Source organism: Populus euphratica, unplaced genomic scaffold (genome assembly GCF_000495115.2).
Source record: "Populus euphratica unplaced genomic scaffold, PopEup_1.0 scaffold61.1, whole genome shotgun sequence".
In the NCBI taxonomy this organism is placed as follows: domain Eukaryota; kingdom Viridiplantae; phylum Streptophyta; class Magnoliopsida; order Malpighiales; family Salicaceae; genus Populus; species Populus euphratica.
In genome coordinates, this window is record NW_011499941.1 from 733,361 (window position 1) to 754,281 (window position 20,921).

At 29.9% G+C, this 20,921-nt stretch overlaps 1 protein-coding gene across 4 annotated transcripts; it reads left to right on the forward strand.

Annotated features, from left to right (window-relative positions):
* The first annotated feature begins 14,538 nt into the window (after positions 1–14,538).
* On the forward strand, positions 14,539–20,660 carry LOC105137043 (uncharacterized protein DDB_G0273453/DDB_G0273565). 4 transcript variants are annotated; one of them, XM_011042614.1, is made up of 9 exons: positions 14,539–14,861; positions 14,991–15,191; positions 15,946–16,262; positions 16,951–17,032; positions 17,240–17,665; positions 17,763–18,500; positions 18,725–18,835; positions 19,092–19,468; positions 20,351–20,660. In XM_011042614.1, exons 2-9 carry the CDS (start codon positions 15,015–15,017, stop codon positions 20,442–20,444), a joined length of 2,322 nt encoding a protein of 773 aa, XP_011040916.1. In that variant the 5' UTR covers positions 14,539–14,861; positions 14,991–15,014; the 3' UTR covers positions 20,445–20,660. The 4 variants fall into 4 exon arrangements, with proteins under 4 accessions (XP_011040916.1, XP_011040917.1, XP_011040918.1 ...); XM_011042615.1 differs by having other exon boundaries at positions 14,540–14,861; positions 20,341–20,660; XM_011042616.1 differs by having other exon boundaries at positions 14,546–14,861; positions 20,325–20,385.
* The last annotated feature ends 261 nt before the right edge of the window (positions 20,661–20,921 follow it).

Below are 20,921 nucleotides of genomic sequence, written 5' to 3' on the forward strand. Positions count from 1 at the left end.
CGCTTGAAAAAAAAACAAATCATAAAGAAAAGTACATTTGTCAACGAATCTAAAAGAATTTTAAACATTCAAATGCGTATCCATGGTGCAATTATCATCTGCACTCAATTGAACTACTTTCTAGGATTTGTTTGGAAATGCTTTTGTTTATTTTTATTTTGGAGTACTTCTTAAAAACACCTTTTTATTTCAAAAGATATTAAATTGATCTTTTTAATATTTTTCTATGATTTTGATAAATTAATATTAAATTAAAAAAAGTAATAATTGATAATTGAGGGGTTACAGGGATGGTTGGGAAATTCTTTTTTTTTTTTAATAAAAAAGAAAGAAGAGGAGAAGGAGGAGACAACGTGTAAGTAGAGGGTCGAATATAAAAATGACTTGCAGAGGTTCGAAGTGAGCTTGTTTGGTTGATCTGTGTGCCGAAACCGTGTCGTCGTCTGCCATTTGCCGGTGATTCCTCCTCTTCATTACTATGATTCCACAGTTTTTAGGTTTACGTGTTGGGTTGTCAAAGGGCGCCTCCAAAATATTTACACGTGCGTGAAGATAAGATAAGATAAGATAGACAAGGCACTAGGCGTTTCAAAAAGTTTTCATGAGCTCCACGGCAATTAGATGTAATTAGATATCATTAGACATGGTTAGATGTTATGAGCTTAATGTAATTATTCATCTTCTGTGTTTTTTTCAATGATGGGATTGTATCTTATACCCTTTTTAAGTGTTTGTTGGAATGCAACACCTATAGTTGGTACTAGTTCATGCTGTATAATAGATCAAATTAAATATTTTTTTAATATAACAAAAGTATTTAAATCATAAAAAAATTATGATATTTTTAATAAACCTAATTTTTAAATTATTTTAAAAAAAATTATATGATTTTTTATTATATATCAAGTCGATTTTAAATAACCTGTTTGATTATTAAAAAAAATAAAAGAATAAAATAAAAAAAGAAATGAAATTAATAAGAAAAGGAATCTTGATATAACTTATTAGTTAGCCCGAGTTTAAAACAAGAATGTATAAAAATTATTTTAATATGATGTAATTGATTTTATCGGATCAAAGATAATATATTTTTATTTGAAAAAAAAAAGAATTTAGGGATGAAATTGAAAAAAATAACTACAGGGACTAAAGGGAAGCTTCGTATAGCATATAAGCAGTGAAGTTCCATCACAATTCCCAAGTTGTTAGCAAAAAGCTCACTCACGTAAAGATGACGGACAGTTGAGCATTCCATTGTCTTGTTTCTTATATTTCTATAAATTATCACCTCTGGAAAACTGTTTTCTCTCTATCAGTTTATTTAATTATTTTTTTAAATAAAATAATTTTTTAAATAATAAAAAATATCCTACATCGATTATTTAAAAGAAATAAAATAATATTTTTATTTATGAATGCAATCAAATGTTGTAATAAATTAATAGTTATTTTTATCAAATAACTCAATAAACATAAGTAACATAAAAGAACTAAAAAACTTAACATAAAATAATTATTTTTTAAATTTAATTAATGAATTTTATTTATTAATTCATATTAATATTTTAAATAATTTTTTTATAAATTGAAATAATTAAAAAAAGAATTGAAATATTATTTTTCATATTTATATATAAGAAAGCATATAGTTATTATTTTTATAGCATGTCTTGTCCAACACTTGTCAAATGAAGAGTTGAACACTTGGGCAAACCAGTGCTTGGCCTAGGGGTGGAAGGAGCTTATCTTCTTCCACTGAACCTGGGTTCAAGCCCTGGCGTGCACGCCTGTCACCCCCGCGGTGCCTTACATGTCTACTGGGTTTGCAGGGTATTTAGTGGGCCGTGGGGATTAGTCGTGGTGCGCGCAAGCTGGCCCGGACACCCCACGTAAATAAAAAAAAAAAAGAGTTGAACAATTGTAATCATAGTTTTAAGACTCGGTTTAGTGGACGGTCTGGTTCAAGACTCGAGTTCCGGGTTTTGACCAGATCACCAGGTCAGCTGGGTCAAATTTTATTTTTTAAAAAAATCAAAACAACATCGTTTTAACAAAAAATCAAAAGTCAATGGGTTTGCAATCAGGTTTTGATCGGGTCTTGCCGGGTCAACCTTTCGGGTCAGCAGGGTTACACCAAGTTTTTTCTTCTTCTATTTTTTCAACTCGGCCCAATTCCAGCCCTGGATCGGTCAGGTTCCGGGTCAATCTGCTTAGTCAGGCTGAGTTTCAAAACTATAGTTGTAATCATTAAATAGGTGATTCAATAATAAGAGTTTAGAATAAAAAAAATTATTTTTTTGTGATTTCAAGTTTGAATTATATGGTTATTAATATTGATGGCTATTAAAGGTTTATCTTATCGTTAATTTTAGAATCTATAGAGATTAATTAAGGTATACATAAGCTAATCCAAACACCTATATAAATTAAAAAAATAAAACAATTATCCAATAACATATAGTTATTATTATATTATTACAAATCACCCTTGCACACATTGTTTATGAAATATTAAAAATATATTGCGTGTAAGATGTACTATGTTGATTTTAGGAAAATATTAAATATATACTTAAACTATGAGAGGTTAATATTAATTTCACATTCAAGCTATTTCTTATATTAATTTTATACAGAATTATTTTGATTTTTCAATTATGGTTTTTATTAGAATTATTTAACGGAAATCGTTAAATTCTCTACAGAATATTTTTCTTTAAATACAATTCGGAGGGCCATCTGGATAGAATGCCTTGAAAATGGATGGAAGTCCATAATTTTGGAAAGTTTGCAAGTAAAATTGATACTAAAAATTATTTAATAGCAAGAGGGTATTTTTGAAGTTTCCCTGATTTTATTATATGGTTTAACAGATGGTAGGTACTGCAGTTGAATTTACTATGCTTCACAGGCCACTGGACAAAATCAACTGTTTTAAAATTGCCATAGAAGCATGTGCAGTCCTCGAAAAAGGTCGAAAGTCAATATATATATAAAGAGGGGTGGAGGGGCGTTAAGGAAGAAAGTCAATATATATATATAAAGAGGGGTGGAGGGGCGTCTTGTACTTTGAAGGTTTTTTATATTGTTATTATAGATGGCTGCCAATTTAGAATTTAGTTTAGAGGGGGTTTTATATTAAATTGAATTAAAAATTGACTTAATTAATTTAATCAGTCAATCCATCGATCAATTGGTGAGTTACTTAACATTTAAATGAGACTTGATTTAATTTTTTGAATAAAATTCTAAAACTAAAACTAAAACATTTTGATTTTTTTAAATATTTTAAAAAATTATTTTAAATAAATTCAAGTTAATTTGTTACACTACTAATCCATGTCTCAAATTCTACCGAATTGTTTAATTAATGTTACTTACAGTACTTTAAGAGTGTTTGAGAGTAGTGTGGTAGTTATTTTTTAAAATATTTTTTATTTAAAAATATATTAAAATAATAATTTTTAAAAAATTATTTTTAATATTAGTATATTAAAATGATCTAAAAATATAAAAAATTATTAATTTAAAATAAAAAATAATTAAAAATTTTAAAATATTTTTAAAATATAAAAAAAAACAAACAAACTATCCATGCCATTAAAACAAAAGGTAGTTGGCATGATCGGTGTAGTTCAACATCAACTAAAGCCTTGTAATGTGGCACTAAAATCGTCGTTAATAAAGTATTGAAAGCACTAAAGTATTCAGCCCCTTTTGATCCGTTCCAAGTCTAAATGTCGATCGTGGTGCCAATACCACTAAGCAAAGAACTCTCATTAAGATACAATTCATAAGCACACCAACATGATGATGAAATGGTGCCACTCAAAGGCGAAATAGCAAAAGACTGGACGGCAGACAGATATACATATAGCGAGAATAGGGCAGATTTTTATATTATATATTGTGAATCCAGTCATTTTACAAAGGATGGTTTTGAAGGCAATTATGCTGCATTTTGATGCCAACACATGATCTAACTAAGGATACAAATGTAAAACATATTGTAAAGTCCGAGTTATTTAAGACAATAATCATATAAAAAACTAAACCAGAAAAAAAACAGTGTAAAGACAATGCATTGTAATTCAAAAATTAGACTTAATAATTAGTTTTAATTTTTTTTATAGAGTTATTGTTGTATCTAAAAAAATCTCGACATTAGATTAATACTTGATTTTGTAAAAATGAATTTAATTTTATTACTTAAAAAAATTGAACATTAAAAGACTAAAATTGACATTAAGGCGAAAATACAAGCTTTTTAAAAATGTTTGGGGCATTTTTTAAAAAAACATTAGCCTTTATAATTTTTTTTGTTTTCATTTATGGTCCTTTTGATTTAAAATTTTTATGTTTTAGTCTAAAACTATATTTTGTTAACATTTTAATTCTTGAGATTAAGAGAAGAGAGGGAGTGTTCTTAAAAAAATAGTGATAGAGAAAGAAAATAGTTGTTTTTCTAGATCACGTGAACAAAAAAAAAAGCCAAATTTAGTATTAATATGTTTCTCTTGACAAAAAAAATGTCATTGAAGAGTTTTTAAGCTTTATAAGGGTTTAAAAAGATTTTTTTTATGTGATTTTGTATTTTAGAATCTATTTAGGGGTGTTTTAAGTTGAAAAGTTAGTCTATAAAGATTCCAAGGTGTTTATCATGTGTTTTTATATGAGAATAATGTTAAAAAAGTTTTTTTTTTCAAAACACTCCACCTTAATTTTTCATCTACTTTTTTGGTGACTAAAATATAGGCAAGCATATGACGCATCTTCTATTTTATTTAAAAAAACTAAAAGAAACAAAAAAAAAAGGCCAAGTGCATGGCCTCGCATTATAGACTCACGTAAGCCAAGTTTTCCATCTATTGGCTTCATCTATTTGACCTAGATGTCCATCTCCTTTCTATATTTATTGTTTTTAAAAAATTGGATTTTGATTGAAATACACCATAAAAAAAAAGATTAACATGATATTTAAATTACTATTCACTCTTGCGAGGCACCCGGGCCTGGCAACTCAGACCAAAAAAATGCTTGACAACTGTTTTTGTTTTCAATTTTTCTTTCAAACTTTTACTCAAACCTTTCTTCTTTTTATGTACCTTTTAGGTTGCAATAATTTGTTTTTTTATTTTAAACCTTGATTAAAACCCTCTATTTTATTTTTTATATTGTTAATCATTCAATTAAATAAATAAAAAATATTTCAAAAGACAATGTTATTAAATCAAATAACGATTATGTCTTGCATCACAGGTTTAGTGAGTTAAACTTATTTGACTCAAGTATATCCAAAATATCATTACCATGATATTTTTTTAACAAAGAAAATGTTGGATCAACATCATTTTAATTTTTTTTTTGAAAGCAAAATGAGTTTTGACCTAACTAATTGATGCTATGACCTAGATTATAGGTTTAGTGAGTTAATCTTATTTGATCCAAATCTATCCAAAATAGCATCGTCCTGATATCTTTTTAATAAAGAAAATGTTAGATTAACATCATTTTAATTTTTTTTTCAAAGTAAACTGAGTTTTGATTTAGTTAACTGAGGCTATGACCTAAATCACAAGTTTATTAAGTTAACCTTATTTGAACCATGTTTATTCAAATAGTATTATCTTGATATCTTTTTAATAAAGAAAATGATGGATGGACATCATTTTAATTTTTTTGAAAGCAAACTGAGTTTTGACCTAGACGATCATGTCAGTTGGGCCACACCTTAAGACCTGATTCCACCTAGGCATTGTCATGTTAATATCTATATAAAAAATAAAATAAAATGATGGTGTCTATTTATTTTAGTTAAAATTAGTTTTTACTAAAACAACCAGATCATAGTTATACCTATTAAATTAATCAGATATTAGTTTAACTCTCATACGATTTAATTTGAAATCCATATTAAGTAAGGAACTAGGTTGTTGGACTTTTAGGTTGATCCACACAATTTAATGAGATATTTTTTTATTGGATCAATACCTTTTTTATCCTTATTTTAAAGCATTCAATATTTTTTATTTTTATGTTAGTGGTAATTGCTTTTGAATTTTATTAAATGAATGAAATAGAACAACAATTTTTCTTTATTTGTTGAAGGTAATAAATATTAATAAGATAGGGAGGTGTTACGCTAGCAATTAGCAAATTATTTCAATTAAATTTAAATTATTACTCTTTTTGATATATATATATATATATGTGTGTGTGTGTGTAACTTTAATGGCTCCTAGTATAATATAATCAAGTGTTATAATCTAAATCTATCTCTCAAATTTATAACTTAACATATGGTTAAAACAAATAGCATTATAATAATATTGATATTTATTAGCATGTAGAAACTTTGTTCACTTTTAGTAAGCGTATGCTTTAGATTTGAATTCATAACTAGAATTTTTCTTCTAGTTAGAAAAACTTGTTTATAATGGTTACATGTTTTTTGCATTAAAAAAAGAACAATAGAGGAAAAAGGGTAGGAAAATAATTAAAATAATGGTTTGGAAAAACTTCATTTAGTAGCCTCCTCTAGTATGAAAAATTATAAGAAAAAGAAATTTTCTAAACTACAAGAAAATGGTTAAATGCTAAAGGAATATTTCATTGGTATTTATATTTGTTGCTAGTTGACATTTTAATTATCGATGGCATTGCCCATGGATTCATGTCGTAAGTTAGCTTATCATTTGAGATTTGATGTTTGTTGATAATATTGTCAACAAACTAAAATGCTGATGAAATATTCATGCCAAAAAATAATTATTAACCAGTGTTTGTCAGCAAATTTATCGATATAATAATTACTAATAGACGTTTTCATACTAATTTGTCAGCTAGGTTGCAAATATTGCTGACAACATCACTAATAAAATTCCCTATATAGGTTGTCATTACTTATTTTATTGGCAAGTCCAAAATTAAATAATAAAATTTTATAATATTAAATTAAAAGTTAGTTTCAGTATTCCATAAAAATATCTTTATTACATTTTAAAAACTCCTAATAAGATGGAGTTGGAGGTGGAGGGGGAGGAAAAACTCATAAACCAGGAGGTCCAGGATGGGAAGGATAATATGTCGCCATATATGCATATATTTGCTCCTAATTCTTCCTATTTCATTCTTCTATATCAACCTTCATAACATATAATTATTCGATAACTTGTTGTTAGACCATCTTTTCAATGATCAATAATGGTTGGCTTGGGTTGGATTGTGGTTTGCCTATAGTCGAAACATTACAACCTATACTTATATCTTGAGTTATAGTCATAGGCATACTATAAACTCAATTCTTATATGGTCCACTAGCTTCTCTAACCTCCAACTACAACTAAGAATTATGAGGAGGATGAGTTGAAATGTTTTTTTTTGTATTTCATAACCATGTCAACGTTATATGTTTCTAACAAAAAAAAGTCAAAATTTAAAATTTATATCTAACTAAAAACATTAATAAGCCTATTATCGCTATCCAAAAAAACTTACAATGAACATTTCGACTATGCTATTGACAAACTATTGAACCCTTTTTTTTGTCTATCCTTCTTTCTTATATGTGTTTTCACTAACAACTTCATTGAAGTGTGTTTGTGCCCAAATTATAAAGCCTGTAAAATAAATCATTTTAAAAAGTCTCATAAATAAACACTAAATTAACATTTGAAAAAAATAATAATTATAGACATAAAATGAGGTCTTACTAAGTGCTTTGTATGGTTCATAAAAAGGAAACAATCTTTTGGTGTATTTGCTCTTGAAACCATGAATTTTTTTTTCCTGTTCTGCAACTTGGATCCTAGTTGCCTTATAAATTCTTGAATTTTTTCCTAGTTATTTTCTGTGACTTGGCTTTATCTAAAATGTTTTATAATGTGATGTCATTAAATTTAGCTTTACCTTTTGCATATTTATGGGTGTAATATTATAAATCACACAATATAATTCAGGAAGTTATTAAACAACTATAAGGTAATGAAAAAAATGATTGTGCACACTAATATAACAATTTTAGCTTGAAACTTACCATTTATGCCATGATTTTCCCATACTTTCCTAACCACCCTCTCTTTGCCTCATCCTACCAAAAGTGTTTCTTATTGTTAATTTTATAAACTAATTAGTTTTCTAAATTTTGAAAACTATATATTAACTTAAAGTAGGGCATATTTATCTAACCTTAAACTTTTTTCACCAAGCCTCAACCATACTTATCCATTCAGGATGATTTTGAAGATGACTCCATTGAATAGTTCTTCGAATAATGATTTCATCATTAATGTTATTGTACAGACAACTTTAATATTTGTAAACTTGAAGATCATTTCATTGAAGTCGAAGTCATTTTCATTAATTAAAAACTTACAATAATAGAATACAAAGAAATAACATCAATAATGATAAATAAATTAATTATATGATTTGTTCGGCCTTATGCTCTACAATAATATTGTCAGAATAATCATCTGTGAAAGACAAGATTCAAGACAGGTGACCCTTATTAAACGAGTTTTAGTTGATAAATATTTTTTCATGATCGATACCTAAATGCATAGCTGGTTCATCGACACTACTAATTAATGAAGTAGTAGCGCTTTTGTTTGATTTTGAAGGTTTTATTAGCATCTCCAAAATATAACAAACTAATTCATGTTAGATTTCACTTGATCTTAAAACCATGAGTTTGAATCGCAATATATTCATTAATAAGTTGAATATGATATCAAAATAACATGGATTTCATTTATGAAATATATTAAAAAACCTAAACACTAACATTTTTAAAAATCAAGTGGCATCTCATACCCATAAAAAACTATTCATAAGGTTTTTGTATAATCTAAATGATCTTGTTTAGTAACTAAAAAAAACAATTTTTAACACATAACTAAAGAATATTTAAGAAAGAACCTAACTTTTATGATTTTTTAATCAATCCATTTATCTAACAAGTTAAACATAAAACCTTAATCCCATGTTTTATAGATTTGAAACAACTATATTCCATTCAGAAAAATTATGAACATAGTGAATGTCAAAATAATAACCTTTATTCAAAATTTCTCTTCTAGTTCTCTTTATAGCCATAACAATAACCCACGCATCCATAAAAAATATAAATTATATGACCTAATTCAACAACATCCATGGTGACATAATAAAAAGCAACATAAACTTCAACCTGACAAAAGCATTAAAAATGAATATGAATCCTTAATTTCATCAAAAAACCACAAGCCCACTAACTGAGTCAAAGCATCTCTCACTACACACCTCATCAAAATAAACTCGGCTATTGTTTTACTCCATAATCTAGACCATCCCAAACAACCACAATAAACAAATAATAACTCTCTAACAATTCATTAATAACAAAATAAACAATACCTAAAACTCACAAATATATTATAGTAAATCCTAAAATGACCTAACCATAAATAGAAGATAGAAAACTTATCATAAAAAACAACACAGTTATGTCGTGTCTCCATATTTTTAATCCCTTTATAAAACATTACAAATCCATTATTTTTAATATGATATCTATAAATATTTTACCTATACTACTATCTATCATTAACTAAAAACATAAAAAGAGATAATATAGCCAAGCTACATTAGGGAGAGACATACCTTAGGTTGCTGGTGTGGTGCCTTCGACAATGGTTACTAGTAGTTTTGACAACAATTTGAGCAGTTGTGAGGATTGTGGAGAATTTAGAAATTTTAGGATTTGAAATTAGAAGTAATGGAGGAGAAAGAACAGTTAGTTGTTATTTTAATTTTAAATCACAAATGGAATTTTCGTTGGTTATTTGACATATCATCAAATACAAATAGTTTTATTTTTATTTTTTTAATAATTTTGAATTTTATCAAGGATTTCATTGCTAATAATAATTTTACTTTCTGATGACATTTGCATGTCTGTCAATAATTTCATCAAAAATTCCCTACCATTCTATAAATTTCATTGAAAATTCCTAACTAATTTTTTTATAATGTCTAAATGCCCACCTATAAGCCATTCTTGAACACGAATTAAATAAATCAAATCTTGTAATTAATTACGTGTCTTAAAGAAGTCCATTTAAAGCCTCTTTAAAACTTTTAACCCTAAATTTTATCACTTGACCAACTGGAACCTCTAATAGATCTTTTGGTATTGATTGGATCACATCGTTCCTTCTCTTATTGAAAGGGCTTGTCCTCAAATCATAACCTATTTTAAAATACAAATAGATAAAAAAAATATTGAATGTAACACTAACATCATATTCACTCAGTAGATTCACTTTGTAGGCATTGTCATTAATCCTTTCTATGATCTAAAAAAAGACCATCTAATCAAGACATTAATTTTTATCTCTTTTGTTTAGGAAATATTTTCTTTCTCATATGCACTCAAACTCAATCTCCTGATTCAAACTTTATTAATTTGCATCCTTTATTTGCCTTAAATGTGTAATGCTTATTATTAATATTATTATTTCTATCTATTGTTGTATTTTTACATGTAAAATACATGTGGTTTTTTATTACCATAAAGACTTACCTTTTCATTAATAGGCAAATGAATCAAATTTAACGGTGACAAAGGATTAAAATCATAAACAATCTCAAATGATGAATAATCAGTAGTAAAATGCACACTATGATTATATGTAAATTCAATAAATAACAAACAATATTCATAATTTTTATGATTTTTTTGAATGATAACTCTTAATAATTAAGTTAAAGTCTTGTTTACTACTTTAGTTTGATCATCTGTTTGTAGATAACAAGTAGTAAAAAATAAAAATTTAGTTCCTAACTTACTCTATAAAACCTTCCAAAAATATCTTAAAAACTTAACATTTCGATCATATACAATGCTCATTGGAACACCATGTAACTGAACTACCACCCTAAAGAATAAATCTGTTATATTAATTGCATCATTAATTTTATGACAAGACATAAAATGTATCATATTAGAAATTTTTTTTACAATAACAAATATAAAGTCTTTTTCTTTCTTTAACCTTAGGTAAACCTAAAATAAAGCCTATAGAAATATCAAACCAAGATTCCTTAGATAACACGTAAAGATTTTACAGACTATGTATCATATGTTAAGTAGTTTAGAGTTTCATTATTAGGTTTTCACTGAAATAGGTTAGGAGCCTTTTATTCTATATTAAAATAACTTCAATATCTATATCTAAAGTATTACATTCAATCTTAAAAGTTTTTGTAAAGTTAGGTAAAATAAGTAATAAAGTCAAAATAAACTTTTCTTTTATCAAATTAAAAGTTTTTTTTGTTTAATTTCTTGTTTAAAACCTATTATCTTCTTTACAATTTTAGTTAATGAAGCAACTAATGTGCTAAAATATTTCACAAATCTTCTATAGAAACTAGTCAATCAATGAAAACATCCCACCTCACTTACCGTCTTAGATGTAGTCCACTCTTTTATATCTTTAACCATAACTCATCCATCTCAATATCTTTTACATAATAATATATCCAAGTAAAACAATCTTTTCCATACAAAAGTCATACTTTTTTAGATTAGTATACAAACTTTCCTTTCAAAGCACATTAAATACATGTCTTAAATGATCTATATGCTAATCCAATCCTTTACTATAAATTAATATATCATAAAAATGATTAACTACAAACCTACCAATGAATGCATACAATATATGGTTAATCAATCTCATAAAAGTACGAAACGTATTATAAAGTCTAAAAAACATGACTAACCACTCATATAAACCATATTTAGTTTTAAAACAAGTTTTTCATCCATCACCTTCTTTCATTCTAATATGATGATATCCACGTTTATAATCAATTTTGGAAAATAAATAATATCCATGCATTTCATTAAACATATCATCTAATCTAAGGATATGACTTTTATACTTTACTATCATGTTATTGATTGCTATACAATCAACACGCATTCTACAAGTACCATCGTTTTCAAGTATTAACAAGAACAACATATAGACTTATACTCTCTCGAATATGCCTATTTGATGTTAGCTCCTCTATTTGCTTTGAAAGCTCTTTTATTTTCCAAATATTTCTTTTATAGGCTAGTCTATTAGGAACAATCAAACTTAGTGCTAGGTCAATATAATATTCTATTGCTCTTATATTTGACAATCTACTTGGAATTTCATTAGGAAATAAATCTTCAAGTTCATGCAATAAAGAAATAAAAACACCATAAACACATGCATCAAGTTCATTAGTGTTAAAATATGTCTCTTTGTATACGAGTAAAATGATAGGCATATCAAAAAAATAAACAGATGTAAGATCACTTTGTTTTGTACAAATATTAAAGTGTTTCCCTACTTTTTCTATACACTTTTTTTTTATTGCCATTTTTTTCTTCTCTCTAATTATTTTTTCTCTACAATGGACTTTTCTTTTCTTTTGTTTTTTTTTTTAAATTTTGACAAGCACCTTTAAAATTGTCTTTAATAGCTAAAACTTTAACCTTTAGTGTTTCACACTCATGGCTTACCTTAGTTTTACTTAACCTCATATTCTCATCATTATTTTATAATAAGACATGTTTGACTTCTTTTACTTTCTTCAACTTCAACTGAACTTTATACACTTGTATAGGTGACAATGACACAAACATGTATGTTTTTCCATTCTTTTCTAGCATATACCTATTTTTAAAATTATTATGCTTGAATTTTCTATCAAATTACCAATGTCTCCTTAATAAGAGGTGTGCAACATATATAGGAACAACATCATATAAAATATCATCCTTATATCTTCTTATTGAGAATAAGATTAAAATTTGTTTAGTCACCCTAACTTTTTTGTATTTATTCAACTATTGAACCTTATACGGTGTAATATGTTTAATAGTAGTCAAGTTGAACTTTTTAACCAAAGTTATGCTAGTAATATCAGTACAACTACCACTATCAATAATCATACTATATATTTTATTTTTGTATGGAATCTAGTATGAAAGATCTTTTTTCTTTGTTGCTCAATATATTCTTCATTAACATAAACATTCAAAAGTCTTTTTATAATCAATGATTCATCATTAACAATATATTTAACATCACTAGCATTTTCAAATGCTGACATGCTTGTAATTCATACTTAGCACTAGCTGACTTTACTTGTTCATTTCAACCTAAACCGAGATGTCACCGAATAGAAAACCTTTTTTCTAATTGTTTTATTTTATATAGGTGATATTTTTATTATTTTTTATTTATGTTCTATGGTGAATGTACAAAGTTTTTAGATATGATTTGTAAGCATTATTGCTTCTCTTTATACATGAGTTTTGTATATCTAAATTTAAAAGATTAAATCTTTTAAATAATCATTGAAGCTATTTTACTATTTTAAAAGGATTGGTATTAATTAACAATATTAATTGGTTAAGATCTTTTATCCATATAACATAATCTTGTGATTCGTTGTTCCTCGTTGATCTATGTATGCTAACAAAAGACTCATATATTTACATAATTTGAAAAAAAGAAATCTTCTTTTTAGAAATCTTGGTTAAGAAACATCATGTTTCACCAATGTTGTAAATGATTTAGTCATATCTATTATATCTATTTTCTTGTAACATGTTTTATTTTTCAAGTGATGTAAATATACAAGTTTATTTTGTATTAATTTGATATTAATAGAAGTATTATGTTTCTAAAAGAAATATATATTTTTGTATTAATTTATATCAAATTATGTTTGAGTTTCTAGCTACTTCCTTATATCCATTCACATTTTTTAATGCTCCACCACACTTTTGTTGATATTTGATGTTCTATTTGTAAACTAGAGTAAATATGTTTAATGAAATAATATAATGAAAAGACTTTAGATTAAACTATATTTTTCTATTTACCATCTTTAAAAAATTATTATCCTTGTTAAAGTGTGTGAAGTAAATGGGTATTTGAGAGTGAGTTTCAATTTTTTTTAATTAAAATCTAATTTTGTTTTTTTTTTAAATTATTTTTTAGTATTTTTGGATCGTTATAATGTTCTAATATTAAAAATAATTTTTTATAATTTTGTTTTTTTAAATTATTTTTTAGTGTTTTTGGATCATTATGATGTTCTAATATTAAAAATAATTTTTTTAAAATAAAAAAATAGTATTTATATCTTTTTAAATAAAAATATTTTAAAAAACAACTACTAACACGACCCAAAACACTCTTTAAATGTCAAAATTAGGTATCTCAATAAAAGCATGTAAATGTGTCTCCACCAAGCATGTTTTTTAACGTTAACCCAAGGTACCATATAGATTTCACCAAAAATTCAATTGGAAAGCATACATTACATATGATAAAATAAATCACCAAGGACAAAAATAGTGGGAATAGCTATACGGCAGCACAAGTCCTTTTCCATGTCCTCCTCCTCCCCCCATCAATTCATAAACAATATACCACAGACAAAGCACCCCTACTGAACGAAATAATTACTCCTCATGACATGGCATTCCTTGACACCCGTGCCTGGTCCCCACCTGCCGAGTATAAAACTGCCCGGACTTACACAGCAGGTCGCAATTTCCAAGTAAACAGAAACCCAAATCCGTAATTTGAAAAACATCCTTGTTTCTTTGTCCTCTCTCTTATAGGAGAGGAGAGGAAGGGGGTATTATAGGAGACTCGTGGAGGCTTCAAGGGAGCGATGCGTGGACGGAAAACCGGACAGGTGACGAAGACATATAGACATTCATGCCTGCAACATACAACAGATCCTTTCTTCTTCTTCACATGACCGATCGTAACGCTTTCTTTCTTGTTTTGCGGTCTTGATTCCCTTCTAAATACTTACAGGTCTGAAAACCTGCATTGCGCATTCCATTTTCTTTTCTCCCTTTTCTTAGATTTCTATTGTAGAAAGAAAAAGGAAAAGAAGGTTAGTTGGGTTGCTCAAAGTTTTTCTGTGTTTTTTGTTGGTTGCAGAGAAGAGAGAGAGGGGGAGGAGACATGACGACGATGGAGGTTGGAAAAGTTCTGTACATAGTGGTGGTGGATGAGGAGGAAAAAAGAGATAAAGGGAAAGGGAAAGGGAAAGGGAAAGGGAAAGACTCGTTTAGATATACGCGTCCGGTTTTGCAGAGTACTCTGCAACTCATGGGATGTAAAGCACGTCATGCTTTTAAGGTAACACAAATACCCTTTTCTTTTCTCGTCAAATTTATCTTGGAAATTCGCAATGTTATTTGATTTTCTTTTCGAAAGATTTGCGATTTATAGCTATGATTATTAATAATTATGATGATTACTTGTAGATTACAATCGATCGTGGGGAAAGAGGGAGGGTGATAGATCTGCATTTCTTTTCTTTCTTTCTTTGTATTTTGTTTTTTTTTTTTTTCAAATCTGCAAGTTTTTAATTACTTTTTTATTTTTGTTTGAAATGGAAATGGAAGTCATTTTCATTCATTATATCTATTTTGACTTTCCTTGAAATTGATTTTTTATGTTAACATAACTTGTGTTAGAGTTTGGCATAGTAATTTATGTTTCTCGTGTCATGTTTTTCACCTTTGGTGAAAACACAATCTGGTAATTACCTTTATGGTTTTCTTTGGTATCTTCTTATTTATTGCCTGTTTGAGTTCTGATTTTTTTTTCTTGAGAAACAATTAATCATGCCTATAGCATCTTGACCTTTAAGAATTTTAAATGTTATGCCTTTTCTGCTCATTGCATTTATAAATTCTGATATATTTTTGGAGTTCTGGTATGGTTCTCCGTTGACTGATCTATTTTATATTTGCTAATTTATTTTGTACCTCTAGTGGTTGTGCGCTTAATTATTTGACTAATTATGGCTTTTGACTAGTGACTTGATTCTTCTTGTTTTTTCTTAAAGAAGTGGACACCTTGCTGAGTACGTTACTCGTCTTTTCAGATTAGCCAAAGGGTTTTTGAGCTCATGAGAAGTGTTTCACATTCGAAAGAAGTTGAGATAACAGGAGTGGATGCTTCAAAAGGAAATAACGAAAAGGAAGATGGTTTGTCCAGTGGAGTTTTCTTGGGTAAAGCAGAGGGTGGTAATAGTTTGGTTTCCGAGGATGACAGAAATAAGAGCATACCATTTGAATTGTACAAAAGGCGAACCACTGTAGTTGTTAGAAGAGAGGCTTTCTTGAATTTTGTTTGTGATGCTCTGACCGAGTACAAGTATGTGGGGCCTAACCAGAGGGAAGACTTGGTTTTGGCTTGCAGGTAATTGTGTAATCTTTTTTATTCCTTTTCATATACGTTACTTGTATCCATGATAGGTAGATCAGTGTTTACTTACCTGCATCTATTCCTTCACAAGGTCTTTACGTTGCTAATTGTCATTATTTGCAATTCTTGGAAGCTTTGAATATTCTTTTATGGAGGTCTACTTGACATTTGCTGCCACATGTTGCTTGAGGTTTTTTTGTATGAAGGAATAATACTAAACGTTGAAATTTGGTCCTCCGAATGAAATTAAATAAAATCTGTTCATTTCATTGTAAAAATGTTCTGGGCACTCGCTGAAAAAAACTGTTTCAAATGTAGATGATGACTGTTGTTTGAGTTCCACTCTCCCTTCTGTAATCTGTGCCCGTGGACTATTTCTTGAACCTGTTCTGTTGTGCAAGCTTTATCACAAGTCGTTATTGTTAGATAGCCCTATTTTTCATGTTTGTATTGAAAAGGAAGTGTTGTCCAAGTATGCATGTGGAAACCTGTCTCATTCTGATTTTGAGATTTTTTTTCTGGCTTATTTTATTGTTTGATATGAACTTGGTTTGGTTCGGTTTGCTTTATGTTATTGTCCAGGAGGTCTTTCCCTCTTTACAGAATTCATTTGCTTCTCTCTTTTATGTATTGCATCTTGTCTGAATTCTATATTCAATGATGTGCAATCCTTTTATTGCAGAATCCGTGAAAGGAAGGAATCCGTAACAGTGCTGTTGTGTGGTACTAGTGGCTGTGGAAAATCTACTTTGTCTGCTTTGCTGGTATTCATTTTACCATATAACCATGTTTGAGTTTGAATCTGTAACTTGAACTTGAAATGATAATGGCTTTTGTCTTCTGTCATTGTTTCTTGGTATAGTGGATTTTTTTTAAAAAAAAATGTCTGCGTGCGTGCGCATGTTTGATGAAAGAGTTGGATTTCTCTGTGTATGTTCAGAATTCTTGAGTGTTTTCCATGGTTGATACAGGGTAGCAGGTTAGGAGTTACAACAGTGATATCTACGGATTCTATTAGACACATGATGAGGAGTTTTGTAGATGAGAAGCAAAATCCTCTACTTTGGGCCTCGACATACCATGCTGGGGAGTTTTTAGATCCTGTGGCTGTTGCAGAAGCAAAGGCTAAAAGAAAGGCAAAGAAATTGGCAGGCACTGGAACTTTGCGTTCAAAGGATGAACTATCTGATGGCTATACAACTGGGAAATCTGGTAGCGGAGCACCAAAGGTGAGTTCTGGTGCTACTGAGGTTATTAGTCCAAAACAAATGGCAATTGAAGGTTTCAAGGCACAAAGTGAGATGGTGATTGACAGTCTTGATCGTCTCATTACTGCATGGGAAGAGAGGAAAGAATCAGTAGTGGTTGAGGGTGTTCATTTGAGCCTTAATTTTGTGGTAATAAATTCCTTCTTATCAGATGTTCTGCCAACTTTGTTTCTTCTTTTGTATATTGGCATATATATTTTTTCTTAATTTTAATTCTCATATGCAGATGGGGCTTATGAAGAAACACCCTTCAATTATACCATTCATGATATACATTACAAATGAGGACAAACACTTGGAGCGATTTGCAGTTCGTGCAAAGTACATGACATTGGACCCAGCTAAAAACAAATATGTAAAATACATTCGGAACATCAGAACAATCCAAGATTATCTTTGCAAACGGGCTGACAAACATCTTGTCCCCAAAATCAACAACACAAATGTCGATAAGAGTGTGGCAGCTATTCATGCAACAGTCTTCAGCTGCCTTCGAAGGTGGGATGCAGGAGAACAGCTTTATGATCCTACCACAAACACTGTTGCTCTTGTTGATGAGGAGTACAGGAACCAGTGTGCTGCAAATTCATTGAGCTCCAAGGGGATGTTTCAGCTTATTCAGAGAAAAGGTTCTTCAAGGCATTTGATGGCTCTTCTTAATATTGATGGGTCAGTTGCAAAGGCTTGGCCTGTTGATTCAGTGGATGGTAATGGGAAGCTTGGAACAGGCCATGGGACTGACAGTGGAATAGGGACTCCAATGTATGGACCATTGCAGATAGGCAAGGCTGAACCAGTTAATCTTCAGTTTGGTAACTTTGGAATCAGTGCTTGGCCTAGTGATGGTGGCACAAGTCATGCTGGAAGTGTTGACGAGTCCAGGGCTGATGGGACTGATACAGGGAGCAGATACTACTCCTCTTGTTGCAGCTCGCCAAGGAAGCCTGATGGGGCTGCCAAGGAGGTATTTGAATGCTTGTTATTAGTCTCTTCTAGTTTGACTATTTTTGTTGAGAAGTAGATAGATAATTTGAAATTGAAGGGATAAGAAACTTAGTGACTGTCTAGCCATCATTGATATCAGTATACAGCTGTTCAGGTTATTAGCATTAAATTTGAAAGATCTGCTATTGATTTTCTATAGACTGCTTTTTCCTGATTGAGAATTTATACTTTTTAATTGTTCAGCTGAAGGAGGAGCATTCAGTGAATGGCAGTGATGAAGAAGTTGACGATCCACCTGAGGTTGACAGTGATGAGGATTTTAGTGATGATGATGACAAGCATGACCATGAAGAGGTATGCGCATTCGTGAACTTATACTCTGTGCATTAATTGGAATGGTATATTATTAAGATGGTATGAATCCTGTTCGCCAATCGTACATTAAGATGTAAACTGTGAAACGATCTCTTCACATGCACTATTCCTCAGGATAGTGCAATTAGGAAACCTCTAAAATATGCCTTGACCAAAACCAAGACAACCATTTTCCTTTTTGATCATTTTAATTTTTGTTAGTCCTCATATGCATGTTTTTTCCCCTGCTGCACAGATTGGTTCAGTTGATGAGGAATACACAAAATCCGATGAAGAATATGATGATCTGGCAATGCAGGATGTGCAGGAGAATGGTTATTGGTCAGACGATGATGAAGAGCCTAAAGATAGGCTGCCTCCTATTTCTGGGGGTACTGTAAGCCCCAACAAAATAGACAAGTACAGGCAGAATTTAGAGCGCTTCCTTGGAACTAGAAGTGAGCAGTTGGCTGAACCGCTATGCTCCTACTCTTCTCTGCTTGTGGAGCAAGGTGAGAGCAGAATGTTGAGTTCAGGCAATCTCAAAATAAGAAAACGTTCACTCAGCATTCCTGCCATAAGAAAGCATGGGTCAGTAATTAGTGATCCCATTCTCTCGGGAGCACCCCAGAGGTAAAGAAATGATTTTGCCCCAACCCTTCCCTTCTCTGTAATGTTTGTTTTTTCCTTGTTCATTTTGTGTCTCTTGGTGAGAGTAACGTAGGCATTTCACCAGTCTCGTGTGCAGCAATGCGTAGTAGGGTTGCATGAAAGGGAACATGTTATGTGCCTTTCCAGCAAAAGCAATCAAGCAAATGAATATAACTGCAGTTATTTTGAAGGATGGATGGATGGATGTTTTCAATGATAGTTGTGTTTATATCTGCTAATCTGCTAGACATATCAGGACAGGGCTCCAAAATAGATTAGGTGTAATGGTGCAATTGAGACAAGAAGCCTAGTGGCATGTTACAGGTTTTGATCATCTCAACGCTCTATAATCTGCGACTTTCTTAAAGTGATTTTCTAGCTTAGTTTAATGAGTTCCATCTTTTTTATTTTATAATATCAAGAAAGAAAAGACACCCAAAGTCCCATGAAAAAAGAAAAAAACAAAACAAAGTATTGATAATTTTTTGAGGAACTAGGGAATTGTCATATCTGTCTTGAGCAAACGATAATATATCAATCAAGAGTCTGGGGCCTCGCACGGTAATAGCTGGCTGCATTCATTGCATCTCCCATGCATGTCCAAGTAAAAACATTTCTGCATCAAATTCTATTACATGCAAGTCTCTTGCAACAACTCCAAGTACTCCTTTACTCAACTAGTAAAATTTATTTTGACGAATCGCTCCTGGTGGATATGATGTCTTCTTGGAGACTGATTCTGGACAAGGCTGTCGGATTATTTAATATGGTTTGATTCTAATTTGAAAATGGAGCAAATTATTCGAAATATAAACAAATTATTTATAAATAACTTCAGATGTTTTTTTTTTTAGTAATACACAGGCAGAGTACGTTCTCCCCTTTCGTTTGTGTTCACAGCCATGCCGGCACAGTACGTAGCAACCAGGGCTTGCGTCCGGATGGAAGCAAACCTTAGAGCATCGCCATCGTTGAAGAAGAAAGAGAGCATGGCCATCATCAAGAGAGCTTTCCTATTGCCATGCCACCCTTTGGTTTTAATAAAATCTCATGCCCTTTCATCAAAATCTTTATACCTGTTTTGCATCCTCGATTGACTGCAGGCATTTGAACAATTTATTTTACGATTTTATGTGAAAATGTAAAATATTTTTGAATACCCATGGACCTTACTAGTGGTACCCAACAATTTCAGCCTTGCAGGAAAAGAAAAATTGTAATTACAAAGAAATCAATTTTACAAATTATGGATTCGAAAAGGAACACTCTAAATTTAATTACTGAACGATACACTCTCTAAATTTAAAAAGTCTCATACTGCAGAGAACAACACTCTCTAAATTTAATTACTGAACGATACACTCTCTAAATTTAAAAAGTCTCATACTGCAGCCATTTCATCGTTCATTTATGATCGTTTTGAGTGCATTTAAAG